This window comes from Mustela putorius, unplaced genomic scaffold, assembly GCF_011764305.1.
Source record: "Mustela putorius furo isolate JIRA1106 unplaced genomic scaffold, ASM1176430v1.1 tig00003899_pilon_pilon_pilon, whole genome shotgun sequence".
NCBI lineage: Eukaryota > Metazoa > Chordata > Mammalia > Carnivora > Mustelidae > Mustela > Mustela putorius.
In genome coordinates, this window is record NW_025422048.1 from 19,873,140 (window position 1) to 19,888,720 (window position 15,581).

The following is a 15,581-nucleotide window of genomic DNA, read 5'->3' on the forward strand; positions in this document are numbered from 1 at the left end:
CTCATCACAAGTGTACTCCTTAATCCCCATCACCTATTTCAACCATCATTTCTTGCCCCCAGCTCTGGGAGCCCTCAATTTGTTCTCGATAGTTAGGAGTCTCTTTCTTGGTTTGCCTCTCTCTCTCTTTTTTCCCCTGTGCTCATTTGTTTTGGTTCTTAAATTCTACATGTAAGTGAAATCATATGGTGTTTGTCTTTCTGTGACTTATTTCACTTAGCATAATATTCTCTAGCTCCATCCACATTGTTGCAAATGGCAAGATTCAATTCTTTTTATGGCTGAGTAATATTCCATTGTATACACATACCACTTTTTCTTCATCCATTCATCAGTCGATGGACATCTGGGCTGCCACATAATTTGGCTCTTGTAGATAAGCTGCTATAAACACATGGCTGCGTGTATTCTTTTGAATTAGTATTTTTATATCCTTTGGGTAAATACCTAGTAGTGCAACTGCTGGATCATGGAGTAGTTCTATTTTTAGCTTTTGAGGAAACTCCATACTGTTTTCCAGAGTGGCCACACCAGTTTGCATTCCCACCAACAGTGCAGGAAAGTTACCCTTTCTCAACATCCTCACCAACACCTGTTGTTTCTTGTGTTCTTGATTTTAGCCCTCTGACAGACGTGAGATGATAATCTCATTGTAGTTTTCATTTGTATTTCTTAAATGATCAGTAATGTTGAGCATGTTTTGTGTGTCTGTTGGCCTTCTGTGTATGTCTTCTTTGGAAAAATATCTATTTATGTCTTTTTTAAAGATTTTATTTATTTGATAGGGAACACAAGTAGGCAAAGCAGCAGGCAGAGGAAGAGGGAGAAGCAGGCTTCCTGCTGAGCAAAGAGCCCAGTGTAGAGCTCAATTCCAGGACCCTGGGAATATGACCTGCACCGATGGCAGACACTTAACTGACTGAGCCACCCAGGCACCTCTCTATTCATATCTTTTCTCCATTTTTTAATTGGATCGTTTTTTGGGTCTTACCGGTGTTTTACAGATTTTGCATACTAACCCTTTATTAACATTTCATTTGCAAATATCTTCTCCTGTTCCATAGTTACCTTTTAGTTTTGTTGTTTCCTTTACCCTGTAGAAGCTTTTAATTTGATGACATCCCAGTAGTTTATTTTTGCTTTTGTTTCCCTTGCCTCAGGAGATATATCTAGTAAGAAATTGCTACAAAATGATGTCAAAGATACTACTGTACTCTCCTCTAGAATTTTAATGGCCTCCTGTCTCGCATCTTTCATCCATTTTGAATTTATTTTTGTGTGTGGTGTAAGAAAGTGGTGCAGGTTCTGGGGTACCTGGGTGGCTCAATCAGTTAAGCAGCTGCTTTCAGCTCAAGTTGTTATCCCAGGGACCTGGGATGGAACCCTGCATTGTCTTCCTGCTCAGCAGGGAGCCTCCTTCTCCTCTTATTCTCTCTGTCTGTGCGTGCATGCTCTCTCTCTCTCTCTGTCAAATCAATAAATACGATCTTTTTAAAAAAGAAAGTGGTCCAGTTTCATTCTTTGGCATATTGCTGTCCAGTTTTCCCAACACCATTTGTTGAGGAGTCTGTCTTTTTACCATTGAGTATTCTTTCCTTGGCTTGATTATTCTTTTTTTATGTTTCAAGTTTTTATTGGATTTGGTTATTCTTAAAATTTATTGGCAACTCCCAATAACTACTGTTTTCTCTTACTTAGCCAGCTAGCTTAATTGTACTAGTTTAGATCTTAGAGATTGAGTTGAGTTTACTTTTGCTACCATGTGCTGACTGCAAATATCAATTCAGTAATTAAAATTAAAATTATTAAAGTATATCTTTTTTTTAAAGATTTTATTTATTTATTTGACAGAGAGAAATCACAAGTAGATGGAGAGGCAGGCAGAGAGAGAGAGAGGGAAGCAGGCTCCCTGCTGAGCAGAGAGCCCAATGCGGGCCTCGATCCCAGGACCCTGAGATCATGACCTGAGCCGAAGGCAGCGGCTTAACCCACTGAGCCACCCAGGCGCCCAAGATTATTAAAGTATATCTTAAATATCGTACTATGCATTGCAAAGAAGTTATTTTAAAAATATAAGGTGGGTTTCTTTTCTTTCGGAAATTAGATAACTCAAAAATGGCAGAACTCTTTATGGAATGTGAAGAAGAAGAGCTGGAACCATGGCAGAAAAAAGTAGAAGAAATTCTGGATGAAGATGATGATGATGATGAGCTGATTTTTGTTGGAGAGATATCAAGTTCAAAACCAGCCATTTCTAGTAAGCATTTATTTCAGCCAAGTTAAGTTTTATAAGTTGCTGTTTCTAATAGAAAAACCTGTGGGTCATCTTATATGTCCTTGTTATTCTGCAAGGAGCTGGAGCATATAGGTCAGTAAGAATTTGTGAGACTCACAGGGAGGATGTGTTTGGGGACTTGAGTAAAGTGAGAGGTTAAAATATCATTTGAGAGAAAAGGGAAATGTTAACTAAGTTAACTAAAGGTTAAGATTACCATATCAGCATTATAGGCCTTCTGAAATTGGAAATCTTAAGTTTTAGGAGAGCTAAGTAGCCTATTCACCTGTTTGTTAATTTTTGTCTTTCTTCCTTAAGCCCAAACACACCTAGAAAAGGAAATGTTTGGAATGCTTTGCTTAAAATATTAGAACAGTAAATTGGCTTGTGTTAGTCTCTGATGGGGGTTCTCACATCTAGGCAACTGCCTCATCACAGTGTCATCTTGAATCGTGGCTACAAAATGAACAGGCACTGCATGATTATACAGTCTCTAGTATACCAACATGGGGTATAGTTTCTGGCCACACCCATCTTCCAACGACTCCTGATTATATTCATGAAGCAAGGAGGGTCTGGTCTTGAGCCACTATGCTTGTACAACACAGGCAGTTAGCACACTAAATCCTCATGGCTTTCAGGCAGAACATGTCCAGTAATTTTGTAGATTGTTAGATTTCAGTTAGAGTTAGAATTGCCATTGTGATAATATTGATGATACTGATGACACTTGTTAAAATGTCTAATAAAAATGTGCAAAGTGCACATTTTACACTTGATGTAAATGTAGTGTCTTACACTACATGTAGTGTTTTACACTATACTACCTTTCTAGCAGAACATGTCCAGTAATTGTGTAGATTGTTAGATTCTTCTGCAAAGGAACAACATACTGAATTTCAGCAGAGAAAGAGGAAATAGATTCCTTTTCATTATATTTACTTCTTTTAAGCCAGTAGAATTTAGCAAAGAATGTACCCAGCATACCAGTGTTTTCTTACCTACCATGGCAGTGCATTATATTGTGGTTAAGAGATGAGTTTTTAATTTCTTGAAAGCCCTGTTCTTGCATCTCTTAACTCTAGACTTACGATAGCACTTCTGTTCAGTTTTATCAGAGCTAGAATAATTTAATTCTCAATATCATTTCCTATGGCAAATTGAGAGGTGCTAAGTGGAATGTCACTTCAGTTATAAAATAGGTAAATATGTTGGCATGTTTGTTGCTGATAGTGGAATAGAATATTATAATTATTGTTTCTTATTTACTGTGATTATTTTTATCCCAAAATATTGTGATATTTCAAAATTATTATTCAGATCATCTTACTGCAAGCATGGCAATTCAAGTTGGGTTTATATCAACTGCAGATAATGGTTAACAGTACTCAATTAGAATAATGTGTATTAGTTTTAAGTGATTCTATAAAAAGAAAGTTGACCCCAGTGAAATTTCTAAATTAACTCAAAATCTATGTGATTTTATTGCTGTTTTATGTGTGAGCCATAAAATTCTTTTGTCATATGGAACATGAGCTAAATATTTATATAGAACCATATTAAGTTGGGGGATGGTAAAAAGTTGTGTTTGATAGACTACAGTCACCAAAAAGTACTATAGGTTTAACTCTTTAATGGCTTGAGTAAATACTTTAAATTCTGAATGAAAACATCAAGTTGTTTGAGCAGATTTTTCTCCTAGAAAACTTCTGTAGTGCCTTGTCTTAGAGAACTGAATTTCCATTATCATAAAACAACCCTACTTTTGTGTGACCCTTTACTTTATAGAATTATTCTATGAGATCTGTCTCTTTTCTACCAGGAGGGGATAAAGGAAATTTTTTTGAGGTTTTATGGGATTTTTAAAATGTTTGTACCTTTTCCTGATTAGCAATTTTAGGCGAATCTCTACTCTTCCAAATTTTTATTTGATTTCTCAATAATCCAGAAGTTATGGGTTGACATGGCTACAGGTGTGAACACTGATTCATAGGGTCATGTCAGACTCAGATTGACTTTTGGTATAGTAGTAGATTTGAGATACTCTAGTAAACTCTAGATTAAATGTAGTCTGCAGTCTTCAATAGTGTTCCTCTCAGAACTCAAGAGGAGTGGTACAGATAATGTGACCATCTTATCCATAATGAAACTTCTAGACTTGTAGGGGTATGAATGTAGCATGGGAATTAGGGAAGGGTTTGATCTGGAGTCACCATTAAGAGAAAGAAATATACTTAAATTATTAGTTGTATGCAGATATATTTTTCGAAAGTTTTTTATTTTAATTTACACTTAACTAAAATAATGAGTTTTAAAATAAACATATTTTTTATAGATATTTTGAACAGAGGTAATCCCAGCTCATCTTCAAAGGGAATAAAGAATGAGACAGTCACTCAAGGTATAGTATTATACCATTTTAATTTTAAAGTGAAATATTTTAACAAAATTGGTTGTATAGAAAAATACTCAATATGTTCTATCATTTTAAAATGCAGGTGTTACTGATCCGTTCAAGCCTACAAGTCAACACTACAAAGATCCAACATCAAATCCAGTGGCTGCCTTGCCTAGATTTCATCCCGAATCTAAGTCTTCACAGAACTCTGTTATTGTTCAGAACGTGTCTAAACCTGTAAGTGTTTCTGAAACTACGCAATCAGCTCAGGGATGCATTGGATATTACAACACCCAGTTAGAATTGTGGACTAGTCAGCATTCTGTTAGAAGCATAATCACAATCACAGTCTGAAAATGTCACTATCTTTTTGACAACTCAACCCAAACCCAAAGTAGTAACTGTAGGAACTAACCAGCTTTTCAATGTATCAGGTAATATGCTTAAATAGGTATAATATTGAAAACTAGACTGTCTAAAGGTGAGTAAAAACATGATCAGTAATGAGTGTTGCATAATGGCAAAATTCTTAAGAGAGTAAACAGAACCAGGTATTCTTATTGGGGAAGATTGTTTTGAGGTCACTGTGTTGCTGTTTACTCTGAAAACATAGTTTCATGGCTTAGCTTTTAAAACTTTTTTTAAAGGTTTTATTTATTTATTTGACAGACAGGGATCACAAGTAGTCAGAGGCAGGCAGAGAGAGAGGAAGGGAAGCAGGCTCCCTGCTGAGCAGAGAGCCCTGATGCAGGGCTTGATCCCAGGACCCTGGTATTAGGACCTGAGCCGAAGGCAAAGAGGCTTTAACCCACTGAACCACCCCGGCGCCCCAGCTTTAAAAGTTTTAACAGCAGTAATAGTTGATAATATTTAACATTTGTTAGCCTATTATTGTGGGTAAGTCTTTATTCTAAATGTTATATGTAAATTAATATCATTTCATTTGTAATATTTCTCTATGAGGTAGGCACAATTATTATCCCCATGTTATAGTTAAGGAAACTGAGACTCAGGCTAAATAATTCACTCAAGGCCATATAACTGGTAAATAAAAGTTGGACCTGGTATTTCAATCCAGGTTAGTCTGGAGGTTTTATTTTTTTTTTAAGTTTTTATTTATTTATTTGAGAGAGACAACATAATCAGGGGGAGGGGCAAAGGAGAGAGAAAAGCAGATGATGCAGGGCTCGATCCAAAGACCTGAGATCATGACCTGGGCCAAAGTCAGATGCCTAACCAACTGAGCCACCCAGGTGCCCCAGCCCAGAAGTTTTTAAATATGCATACATGCATCTGTTCATAATTTAATTTAAGCATAGAAACACTGCCTTAGAGCAACATTATAGTTACAGATCATTGGGGTTCCCTGAGACCCTTTCGTGAAGTTAAAACTTGTGGTAATTAAACTGATACATTTTCTCTCTTCACTCTGTCAGCATTTGCACTGATGATGCAAAAGCAGTCGAGGGTAAAACTGCTGGTCCCTTAATATGAATGAAGGGAGTGTCACCAAACGGTACTGGTAGTTTTTGTATTAGTGACCATCAAGCACTCACAGTAGAAAAATTTCACTTTCACTTGAGAATAACCTTGAAAAAGTAATAAATTGTTACTAATTTTATTAAACTCTCAATCCTTGGCAAATACACTTTTTTTTTAAATAATCTTTGTGATGAAGTGGATAATATGCATAAAAGATTTCTGTATGTATAGTATGAAGGTTTTCTTGAGGAAACCACTTGAATTGCAAACTGAACTAGCTGCTTTTTTTAACAGAATGCTATTTTTGCTTGAACGGATGGTCGACAGAGCACCATGTGTTAATTATTGCTAAACAATGGGGGCACCTGAGTGGCTCAGTCAGTTGAGCATCTGCCTTCTGCTCAGGTCACGATCCCAGGGTCCCAGGATGGAGTCCCGCACTGGGCTCCTTGCTCAGCTGGGAGCCTGCTTCTCCCTCTCCTTCTAGCTCCTGCTGTTCTCTCTCGTGGGGGCTTTTCTCTCTCTCTCTCTCTCTAGTAAATAAATAAAATCTTTTCAAACGATTATTGCTGCATAACAATAGTATCAAAAACTTAGCAGCTTGAAGCAATATACACTTATCTCGTGGTTCCTGTTAGGAGTCAGGTCATGGCTTTACTGGGTCCTCTGCTTCAAGATCTTACAAGGCTGCAATCAGGGTGTCAGCCAGGGCTGCCGTATCATGGTCGTTGGCAACACCCAGTTCTCTATGGGTTGTCAGAGTGAGGGCATGAGTTTCTTGCTGCTGTCCGCCAGAGACTGCCCTTAGTTCTTTGCCACATAAGCCTTCCTAACATGACTGGTTGCAGCTTCAAAGCCAGCAAGGGAAAATGAATCCTCAGCAAAATGGGCTATATAACATAATCATGTACATTCTGTCGCATTTGCCATATTCTGTTGGTCAACAGCAATCGCAGGTTCCACCCACACCCAAGGACAGATTACACAAGGGTATAAATATCGGGAGGGAGTCATGGGGGCCACCTTTAGAATCTACCATGCAGTTTTTCATGCTTAAAAATGTACAAAGCATGTCTGTCATAGAAAAAAAAATGGGGGCGCCTGGGTGGCTCAGTCAGTTGAGCTTCTGCTTTCAGCTAAGGTCATGATCCCAGTGTCCTGCGATCAAGCCCCGCATCCAGCTCCCTGCTTTGCGGGAGCCTGCTTCTCTCTCTCCCTCTGCCTGCTGCTCTGCCTGCTTGTGCTATGTCTCTCTGCCAAATGAATAAAATCTTTGAAAAAATAATATAAAAACTCTTTTAAAAATCAGATATTTGGAAAACTTGTATCTACATTCTGAAAGAATTAATAATAATTTGAGTCCTGGAGTAGTAGTCCAAGAAATCTAGATTGAAGATGAAAGACTTGAGTGTTGATTCCGTCTATTCCTAGCCAAAGCATTGTTATAACCTCAGTGGGCCTCACTTTCTGCATTTTTTAAAATGAGGATCTTTATCCAAACCACTGGATCTCAAACTCAGATCCTCTAAGCAACCATGGACTTTTTTTTTTTTTAAAGATTTTATTTATTTATTTGACAGAGATCACAAGTAGTCGGAGAGGCAGGCAGAGAGAGAGAGAGGGAAGCAGGCTCCCTGCTGAGCAGAGAGCCCAATGTGGGCCTCGATCCCAGGACCCTGAGATCATGACCTGAGCTGAAGGCAGCGGCTTAACCACTGAGCCACCCAGGCGCCCAACCATGGACTGTTTTTAATAAAAACTTTATAGGTGTACCTGATAATGGCAGGCTGCCAGAAATACTAAAATTATTTTATTTCAACTGGAATCAGACTAATTCAATGGTTTTCTCAAGCTATCATAGGCTGTTTGGCATTTAAGAAAAGCAAAAACAAAAAAAAGGGGGAACATGATTATTTACATGGAGATAGATGAAAATTATTCCTACCTTGGAACTAGAGAAGGAGAACAATGGAGGGGGTGGTACCTTTCATTTTAAAAAATTTAGGAACTAGAGCTCATTCAAACTCAGAATGTTTTGTTTTTCTGGGCATGATTGTTTAATCAAAGCTCCTCAATTAATTTCCCAATCCTAGGAAGCTTTTTTTTTTTATCTTTTTTGTTTGTTTGTTTGTTTATTTATTTGACAGACAGAGATCACAAGTAGGCAGAGAGGCAGGCAGAGAGAAGAAGAAGCAGGCTCCCTGCTAAGCAGAGAGCCCAATGCGGGGCTCGATCCCAGGACTCTGGGATCATGACCTGAGCTGAAGGCAGAGGCTCTAACCCACTGAGCCACCCAGGCGCCCCCCCAATCCTAGGAAGCTTTAAAAAACAGTTTTTGTCGGGGCGCCTGGGTGGCTCAGTGGGTTAAGCCGCTGCCTTCGGCTCAGGTCATGATCTCAGGGTCCTGGGATCGAGTCCCGCATCGGGCTCTCTGCTCAGCAGGGAGCCTGCTTCCTCCTCTCTCTCTCTCTGCCTGCCTCTCTGCCTACTTGTGATCTCTCTCTCTGTCAAATAAATAAATAAATAAAATCTTAAAAAAAAAAAAAAAAGAAGAAGAAGATCGGGAGCCTAAGCCAGTCTGCTTCTATAAAAAAAAAAAACAAAAAAAAAAAAAACGTTTTTGTCATTTGATCTGGGTTGAGGCCTGGGCATGGTAGTTTTTTTTTTTTTTTTTTTTTTTTTTTTTTTTAACTCTCCAGGTGATTCTCATGTGAGCCAGGGCGGAGAATGACGGATCTATATTTTCAAATAAATTGAGAATCCTACATAAGTGAATTTTCTCTGAAAAATTTAAGTGTTTTCTTCTCTTTACCACGACTCTTTGGGGCAGTCTAGAAGATAATTATTATTCCTTTTAATATCAGTGTGTTATAGATTAAGGGCATAGGGGTTTTTTTGTTTTGTTTTGTTTTTAAGTAGGCTCCATACCCACAGGGCTTAAACTCAGGACGCTGGGATCAAGAGTCAGGTGGACACCTGGGTTGCCTGAGTGACTCAGTCAGTTAAGCTTCCGGCTCTTGGTTTTGGCTCAGGTCATGATCTCCCTACCCAGTGTGGAGCCTACTTAGGGAAAAAAAAAGAAGAGTTGGATGCTTAACTGATGCCACCACCCAGGTGCCCCAAGGGCACAGGATTTATTATCATGGCAACCTAGGTTCTAATTCCAGCTTCATAACAAGCTGGGTTGTATTGGGAACCTTACTTAACTATACTGAACTTTAGTTTACCTATTTATAAAGTGGGAGATAGTATTAGGCCTTTATTAGTACTGTTGTTATAACTACCTGATATGATACATGGACTGTAAAAGAGTCAACTACATTTTAAATAGACAATGATTGGCAGTTATTATTTCGGTTGGAAAGGCGAAAACTTGAATCTCAGAAGTGACTGGCCCAAGATTCCAAAGTTAAATAAATAAATCCCATTCTATTGCCTCTCACACCTCACTTGTATTTTGTATCTTTCTGAACTATTTTATGAGATATAAAAAATTCCCAATTGGAAACTTATTTTAATAATTTATTTGTTGACTAATATGTCTACTCTATGAAATGATGGTACTTAATTGGCCAGAGTTATTACCTAGGAAGAGGCTTAAAGTATTAATTTTAGGGGTGCCTGGGTGGTTCAGTTGGTTAAGCAACTGCCTGTGGCTCGGTCATGACCCTGAAGTCTCAGGATGGAGTCCTTTATCAGTCTCCCTGCTCAGCAGGGAGTCTGCTTCTCCTTCTGACCCTCCCCCCTCCCATTCTCTCTCTCTCTCATTCTGTCTCTCTCAAATAAATAAAATCTTTAGAAAAAAATAAATATTAACTTTATTTGGAGGAACTTCTGTGAAAGAACTATTTGGAGAATTGCTAGTGAATTTTTTCATTTGTAAGTGCAAATATTTGGAGAAAATACTTACCTTGCAGAAGATTATGCTTGGTTACAGTTAAGTCATAAAGTCATCATTGAGTCATATAGCCATTTTATATAATACATGTTAAGACTCGAATGCAGAAATCTGCCTGTAATGCTCAAATTCTAGGAGTGGAATGGTTTGGTTCAGTTAAATATCTGCCTCCATAACTTCTTACTAAGCTCATGTAAACAGAAAAATTAATAACAAAGTAAAATTCTTAAAACCTGATTTTTTTTCAACTTGTAAGCACAGAACATGCAAGCAAGACTCTTATATTCCTATTATAAAGGTGCTGTGTATAGGGGTGGTAGTTAGAAAGGAAACAGAAGACAATACATACTGTACTTTGATTTCGTTTTTTACAGGTGATTAGTGTGGTATATAGAATATATCAATCAGGATTACATTTTGTACACAGATATGAGCTCCTCTTTTTTCACTGAACTTCATATTGGAAACAGTTTTCTTTCTTTTTGGTTACTTTTCAAAAGGATGATGTTGCATTATAGCCTATCATTTACTTAATCATTCCTCCATTGTTCGGCATACAGGTTGTTATTTTTTGTTATAAATAATTCTCATTAAATATCTTCATTTCCTTAGTGTAAATTCATGTAAGTGGAATATTTGGGTCAAAGGATATGAACTTTTTAAATCCCTTGATAGATATTGCCAAAATTTTCTTGTGGAAAAGTTGTACCAAAACGTGTCTACTTTGCCAATAATATTGTCATTATTTTGTAATTGTAATTTTTAATTTCAAACTAATTTCAGATTTATAGAAAAATTGCAGAAGAAATCCAGAGAGTTCCCATATAACCCTTACCCACTAAATGCCAACTTAAACAGAGTAACAATTATCTTAGTGTTTTATAGCTTATCAGTAATTGAATTATTAAGGTGTTTATAGTATTGTCATACATTTAATTTACCTTTTTACAAGCTTATGAAACAAAGTAATTATAACTTTTTACAGGATTTTACAAAGAATTCATCACAAGTTGAATCGGATGATTCTTCAGAGTTACTATTTGACTTGACCCAGGATACAATTCCACTGTCCCAAGAGGGATCAACAATTTATATCGAAGGTTTGGCTTAGCACTTTTTTTGAAAATACTAAAAAGAAACTTGATGAATATAGATATGGAATGAATTTCTGTTTTGAAACCCATGCCTTCATATTAAGTTTTTCATGTACCATAAAATAGAAGCTAACACTCCCTGAATGCATTTCTTGTGTGATTTCTTTTTTATAAATTTGTATTTAATAATACAATATTATATTTCTATTAAGTTAGCTAACATATATTTTTTTAGCTCCTTCTCACTTGGAACCAGTCATGGCTGAAAAATCTTCATGTAATTTCTGTGAGTCCAGGAAGGCTCCTAATGACCTAATACTATCATATAAAAAAAGTATTAATCATTTAGAAGGCCATTAGTATGAGAAAAAGTACATGGTTATAGTTGATTTTTTTAATAAGCTGGTGTCTTTCTTTCCAAATAAATGATGTCGATATGATAGTTAAATATGATTATAGAGTATTATTATAAAAAGAGGGAATTTTAAAAAAGAGAGGGAGTATTACAAAAATGGTGATTTGTGCACAGTAAGTACTTAGTAAATACCCATTGAAGGAATAATGTGAGTTTTCAATTGAAGAACTACAGTTCTTTGTATATAATAACAAAGTTCTTCATTAACTTGAAATAAATTAGTATACCATGAAAGAATTTTATTTAGTTGAAATATTCCCCATAATCAAAGCAATTGCTGTTTGTATATGAGTAAATTTGTTATATTTCAATAATTAGACAGAGGTACATAAGCCTTTTTAATGTTTAAATTGTTTACTAACAAATTTATATACATTTACCAAACCAAAATAGAAAAAAATTATAGTAATATGTTTGCCAAAAATATTTTTCCCATTTTGATAACATGTGGTTTGTTAATCACCTAATTGTCATTTATCTAATTAGTAAAATAGCCAAGAGCCCGAATAAATGAGGTAAAATAGTTGTCTGAAATCTGATTTTATAATGTACATGGTCTTTATTCAGAGAAAAAGTCTGAATTCTTAAAGATTCTAGGGGGTAAAGACAGTGATGCCTCTTCTCTCTGTAAGTTGTATTGCAGGAAGGAGAACTTTGCCTTGATGGGAAATAGCGTTATAGTCAATTAGGAAGGTGTGGGTTTGAGCCTGTATCCTAAAGATGTTTGTGGCCTTTATCGAGTCACTCTTTACACTTCAATTTTCTCATTTTATTGAAATACAGACTTTTATCTTTCTCAGATAATACATTCATTCTCCAGACCTGAAGTCACCTTTTGGAGATATAATTTTAATTCTTGCTCTACTTACCTCAGGCCTTTTTTGAGGCTCAAATGAGATAAGCGAGAAATGAAAAATGCCTTAAACCTTTAAAGGACTTGACAATAAACAGTTCTTAGAATGATAATTATGAATGACAATATGTATTATGTGTTCAGAAGCATGATTAATAGACTCCTGTCAAAGATGATGACAGAAGGTTCTTGGAGAAGTTTGGATTGGAACTTTATTTTGAAGAATGAGAATAGGATTTTTATTGGCACTGTTGAAGATAGTGAACAGCACAAGCCAGAGGCAATAGAAATAAACAAGTTAAAGTATTAGAATTTAAAACTATTGAGCTTAGAGTGATTTTATTTAACTTGGAGATTTACTCCTACTTAAAAAAATTGTATACAAAACAGTCTATTTTATGATACAGCCTGCTAGAGAACTAGTTGCCAAAATACCAGCACTTACTGGTTATTTAAGTAACCTAAGCATCTGAGAAAAATTTTAGTGATGATACAGATATTAGTCCCAAGTGCCTGTAGTATAGCTGTCAGTAACCATGTGCTAGAAGATGGAAAAAAATCATTTCTGTTAAGCCAAAGAATGATCTACAAATTTGGTAGAGGAGTCCACTAATGCAATGCTTTCCTTTTCTATGTATTTCTCTATTCTACGGCTTCTCCTATTAGTGTATAGTTGGGAGCATTGAAAATATGGTGTGCAGTTTTGGAATCTTTATCACAAAGTACAATTGTATGTTATTTTCAAAAGGAGTTTTGTTGTGTCTGGTTTTAGCCTAAATAGCCCCACTTGTTTTGCAAATGCCCTGAATTACATGATACCTTAGCCTTTAAGGTGATGGTTTTCAAACTCAGAACTATCTTTGGTAATGAAATCTCTTCAAACAAAATTTTATGTAAAAATCTAATTTTTTATAAAAAAGGTAAAAGGAGAGTTTTTCTATCTGACATGCTTAGTAAATTCCCTAAGGCAAAACCATTAGCCTCAGGGGAATATAGTTTGAATACCATTATACTAACAAGACTTTTCATATGAAGGAGCAAGGTATTATTCAAGATTAGTTGTTTGTACTCGGTTCATAGGAAATAAACGGATAATTTAAACCCATCAGATTGTTAGTAAGTGGAAAAAGAACCAACTCAGAGTTTTCCATTAGGCATCTTAGTTTTTTAAGTATCTTAAAGGGTTTCTCTGAATTTTTAGAACAAAGGTTGTTTTGTTTCCAAGCCTAAAAGTATTTAAGCATCTAAAGGTAAATTCATTTGTGCGAACTGAGCTTTGAACATTCTCTGTGTTTTCATTTTTTTTCTTCTTTTGCTTCAGATTCTTTTGGTCTGACTTCTTTTATACCTATTTATATATTATTTAAAAGTCTTTCTAGAATTTTCTTGTAAAAGTTTATTCTGTGAGTTGTTCAAATATGTGTAGTTCATAATAGCTATTTGTATAATTTTTCTATTGATCATTTAAATTTTTCTTTTGTGATCATACAAATTTTGATCATTCTTTGTCATTTATATGATATAATTCAATTATATTATCTTTAATTTAGCTTCAAGGTGGTTACTTAAATTCAAATATAAAGCCATTTTAGTAGCATTTGTAGGCAGTGTTCTATACTAAAGTATTCACAGATATTTTTCCCTCTATTATTTTAGGTATAAATGAAACTCTGCCTATATTAAAACGTTCTTCTGCTTCTAAAGTAAACAGTGTTACTCCAAAAAAGCCAAAGACCAGCGAAAGTGTTTCTGATATAAGTCCTTCTGCTTCATTGTCTCTAAGTAACTCTCCTCCAGTGACATCTTCCCATGTTATGATATCAAAAGGTAAATATGAATCTAGCATATAAAATAGAAATTATATTATTTATACGTTAATTTTATAAATTGATACGAATTTTTAAACTTTTATTACTGGTTGTTTAATGTTTAAAAAAGAATTTGAGTCCTGAAAATTTTTAATCTATTTTAGGTACAAATACCTCATCAGCTCACTATAAAACTGGAACATCTTTTTTAAGATCCTGTCCAAAGTGCAATGTAAAGTTTAATCTTCTGGATCCTTTGAAATATCACATGAAGGTAAAACTTTTTCAAAATTTGTCTTTTAGGGACTCTGGGTGGCTAAGTCAGTTAAGCATCTGCCTTCAGCTCAGGTCATGATCCCAGCATCCTAGGATCAAGTCCCACATCCATCTCGTTGCTCATCAAGGAGCCTGTTTCTTTTTCCTGCTGCTCCCACTGTTTGTGCGCTTTCTTTCTCTCTCTCTCTTCCTCTCTCTCAGACAAAAAAATAAATAAAATCTTTTAAAAAAAAGTTTAAAAAAGTTTTGATTTTTAAAAATATTGACAACTCTCTGAAAACATTAAGGATTGATATGTGGTAAATGCCAGTTTGTCCGGGTATTTAGATAAGAAATCTTCTCATTGGTATTTCTATATATAACCTAAGCAAAAATTTATATTTATGATGATTATCTTTATACAAGATTTTAAAATCTTTCCCAATCATGAAATCTTAAAAAAATAAGCTTATATGTTCTATAGTATATGCATATTGTATTTTTGGGGGGGTATTAGAGAACACCAAGTAATCTTTGATAATTTTATTAGATGTGATAATGGCTTTATCAACCATAAAATTATTGGTAAAAGTATCTGTTTTCTGGAGCTGGATGCTGAAGTAAGGTGAAAGTGACAATGTGTGGGAGTTGCTTTACAGCTAAGGATGCTAGATCAAAGCTTTAGTTGTTGCTTTGTCTAAGAGATGTGACTGTCATTGAATTGATTTCTGAGGCTTGAGAGAATACATTAAACACAATATGTTGTATTTTAAGAAATGGAATAAATAGACCTACCTCCAAGCTCTTTAAAGTATTATATCTAGAAGACTTTTTAGAAAGTCTGGTGTTTCTCTTAGTGACAGCCCTAAGAGTATTTGTGGGTGTTGGAGTTTTCCCAGATAAGTCATTTCTTTCTTGGATCTTAACATTTCTCTTCATTTCTGACATTTTGCCACTTGTAGAACAGATGTCAATGGCAAATCTCATTTGTAAAATCATTTGCCCCAACCAGCAAAAACGGTTCAGCAGTAGGGGATCCCTCTCTGGGGCTGCCGGTAATTACATTGCTCTATTCAATCCCAAACGATTCCCAGATAAGTGAG

General features: G+C 35.6%; 1 protein-coding gene across 4 annotated transcripts in view; it reads left to right on the plus strand.

The window, feature by feature from the left end:
• Window positions 1-15,581, plus strand: part of ZNF280C (zinc finger protein 280C) — a 66,723-nt gene that overhangs the window by 14,571 nt on the left and 36,571 nt on the right. For all 4 annotated transcript variants that reach the window (XM_045068059.1, XM_045068061.1, XM_045068062.1 and 1 more), the window contains exons 4-9: window positions 2,105-2,257; window positions 4,611-4,676; window positions 4,774-4,910; window positions 11,039-11,153; window positions 14,072-14,242; window positions 14,388-14,497. In XM_045068059.1, the coding sequence (XP_044923994.1) occupies window positions 2,105-2,257; window positions 4,611-4,676; window positions 4,774-4,910; window positions 11,039-11,153; window positions 14,072-14,242; window positions 14,388-14,497 (752 nt within the window). The remainder of the gene's footprint in view (window positions 1-2,104; window positions 2,258-4,610; window positions 4,677-4,773; window positions 4,911-11,038; window positions 11,154-14,071; window positions 14,243-14,387; window positions 14,498-15,581) is intronic.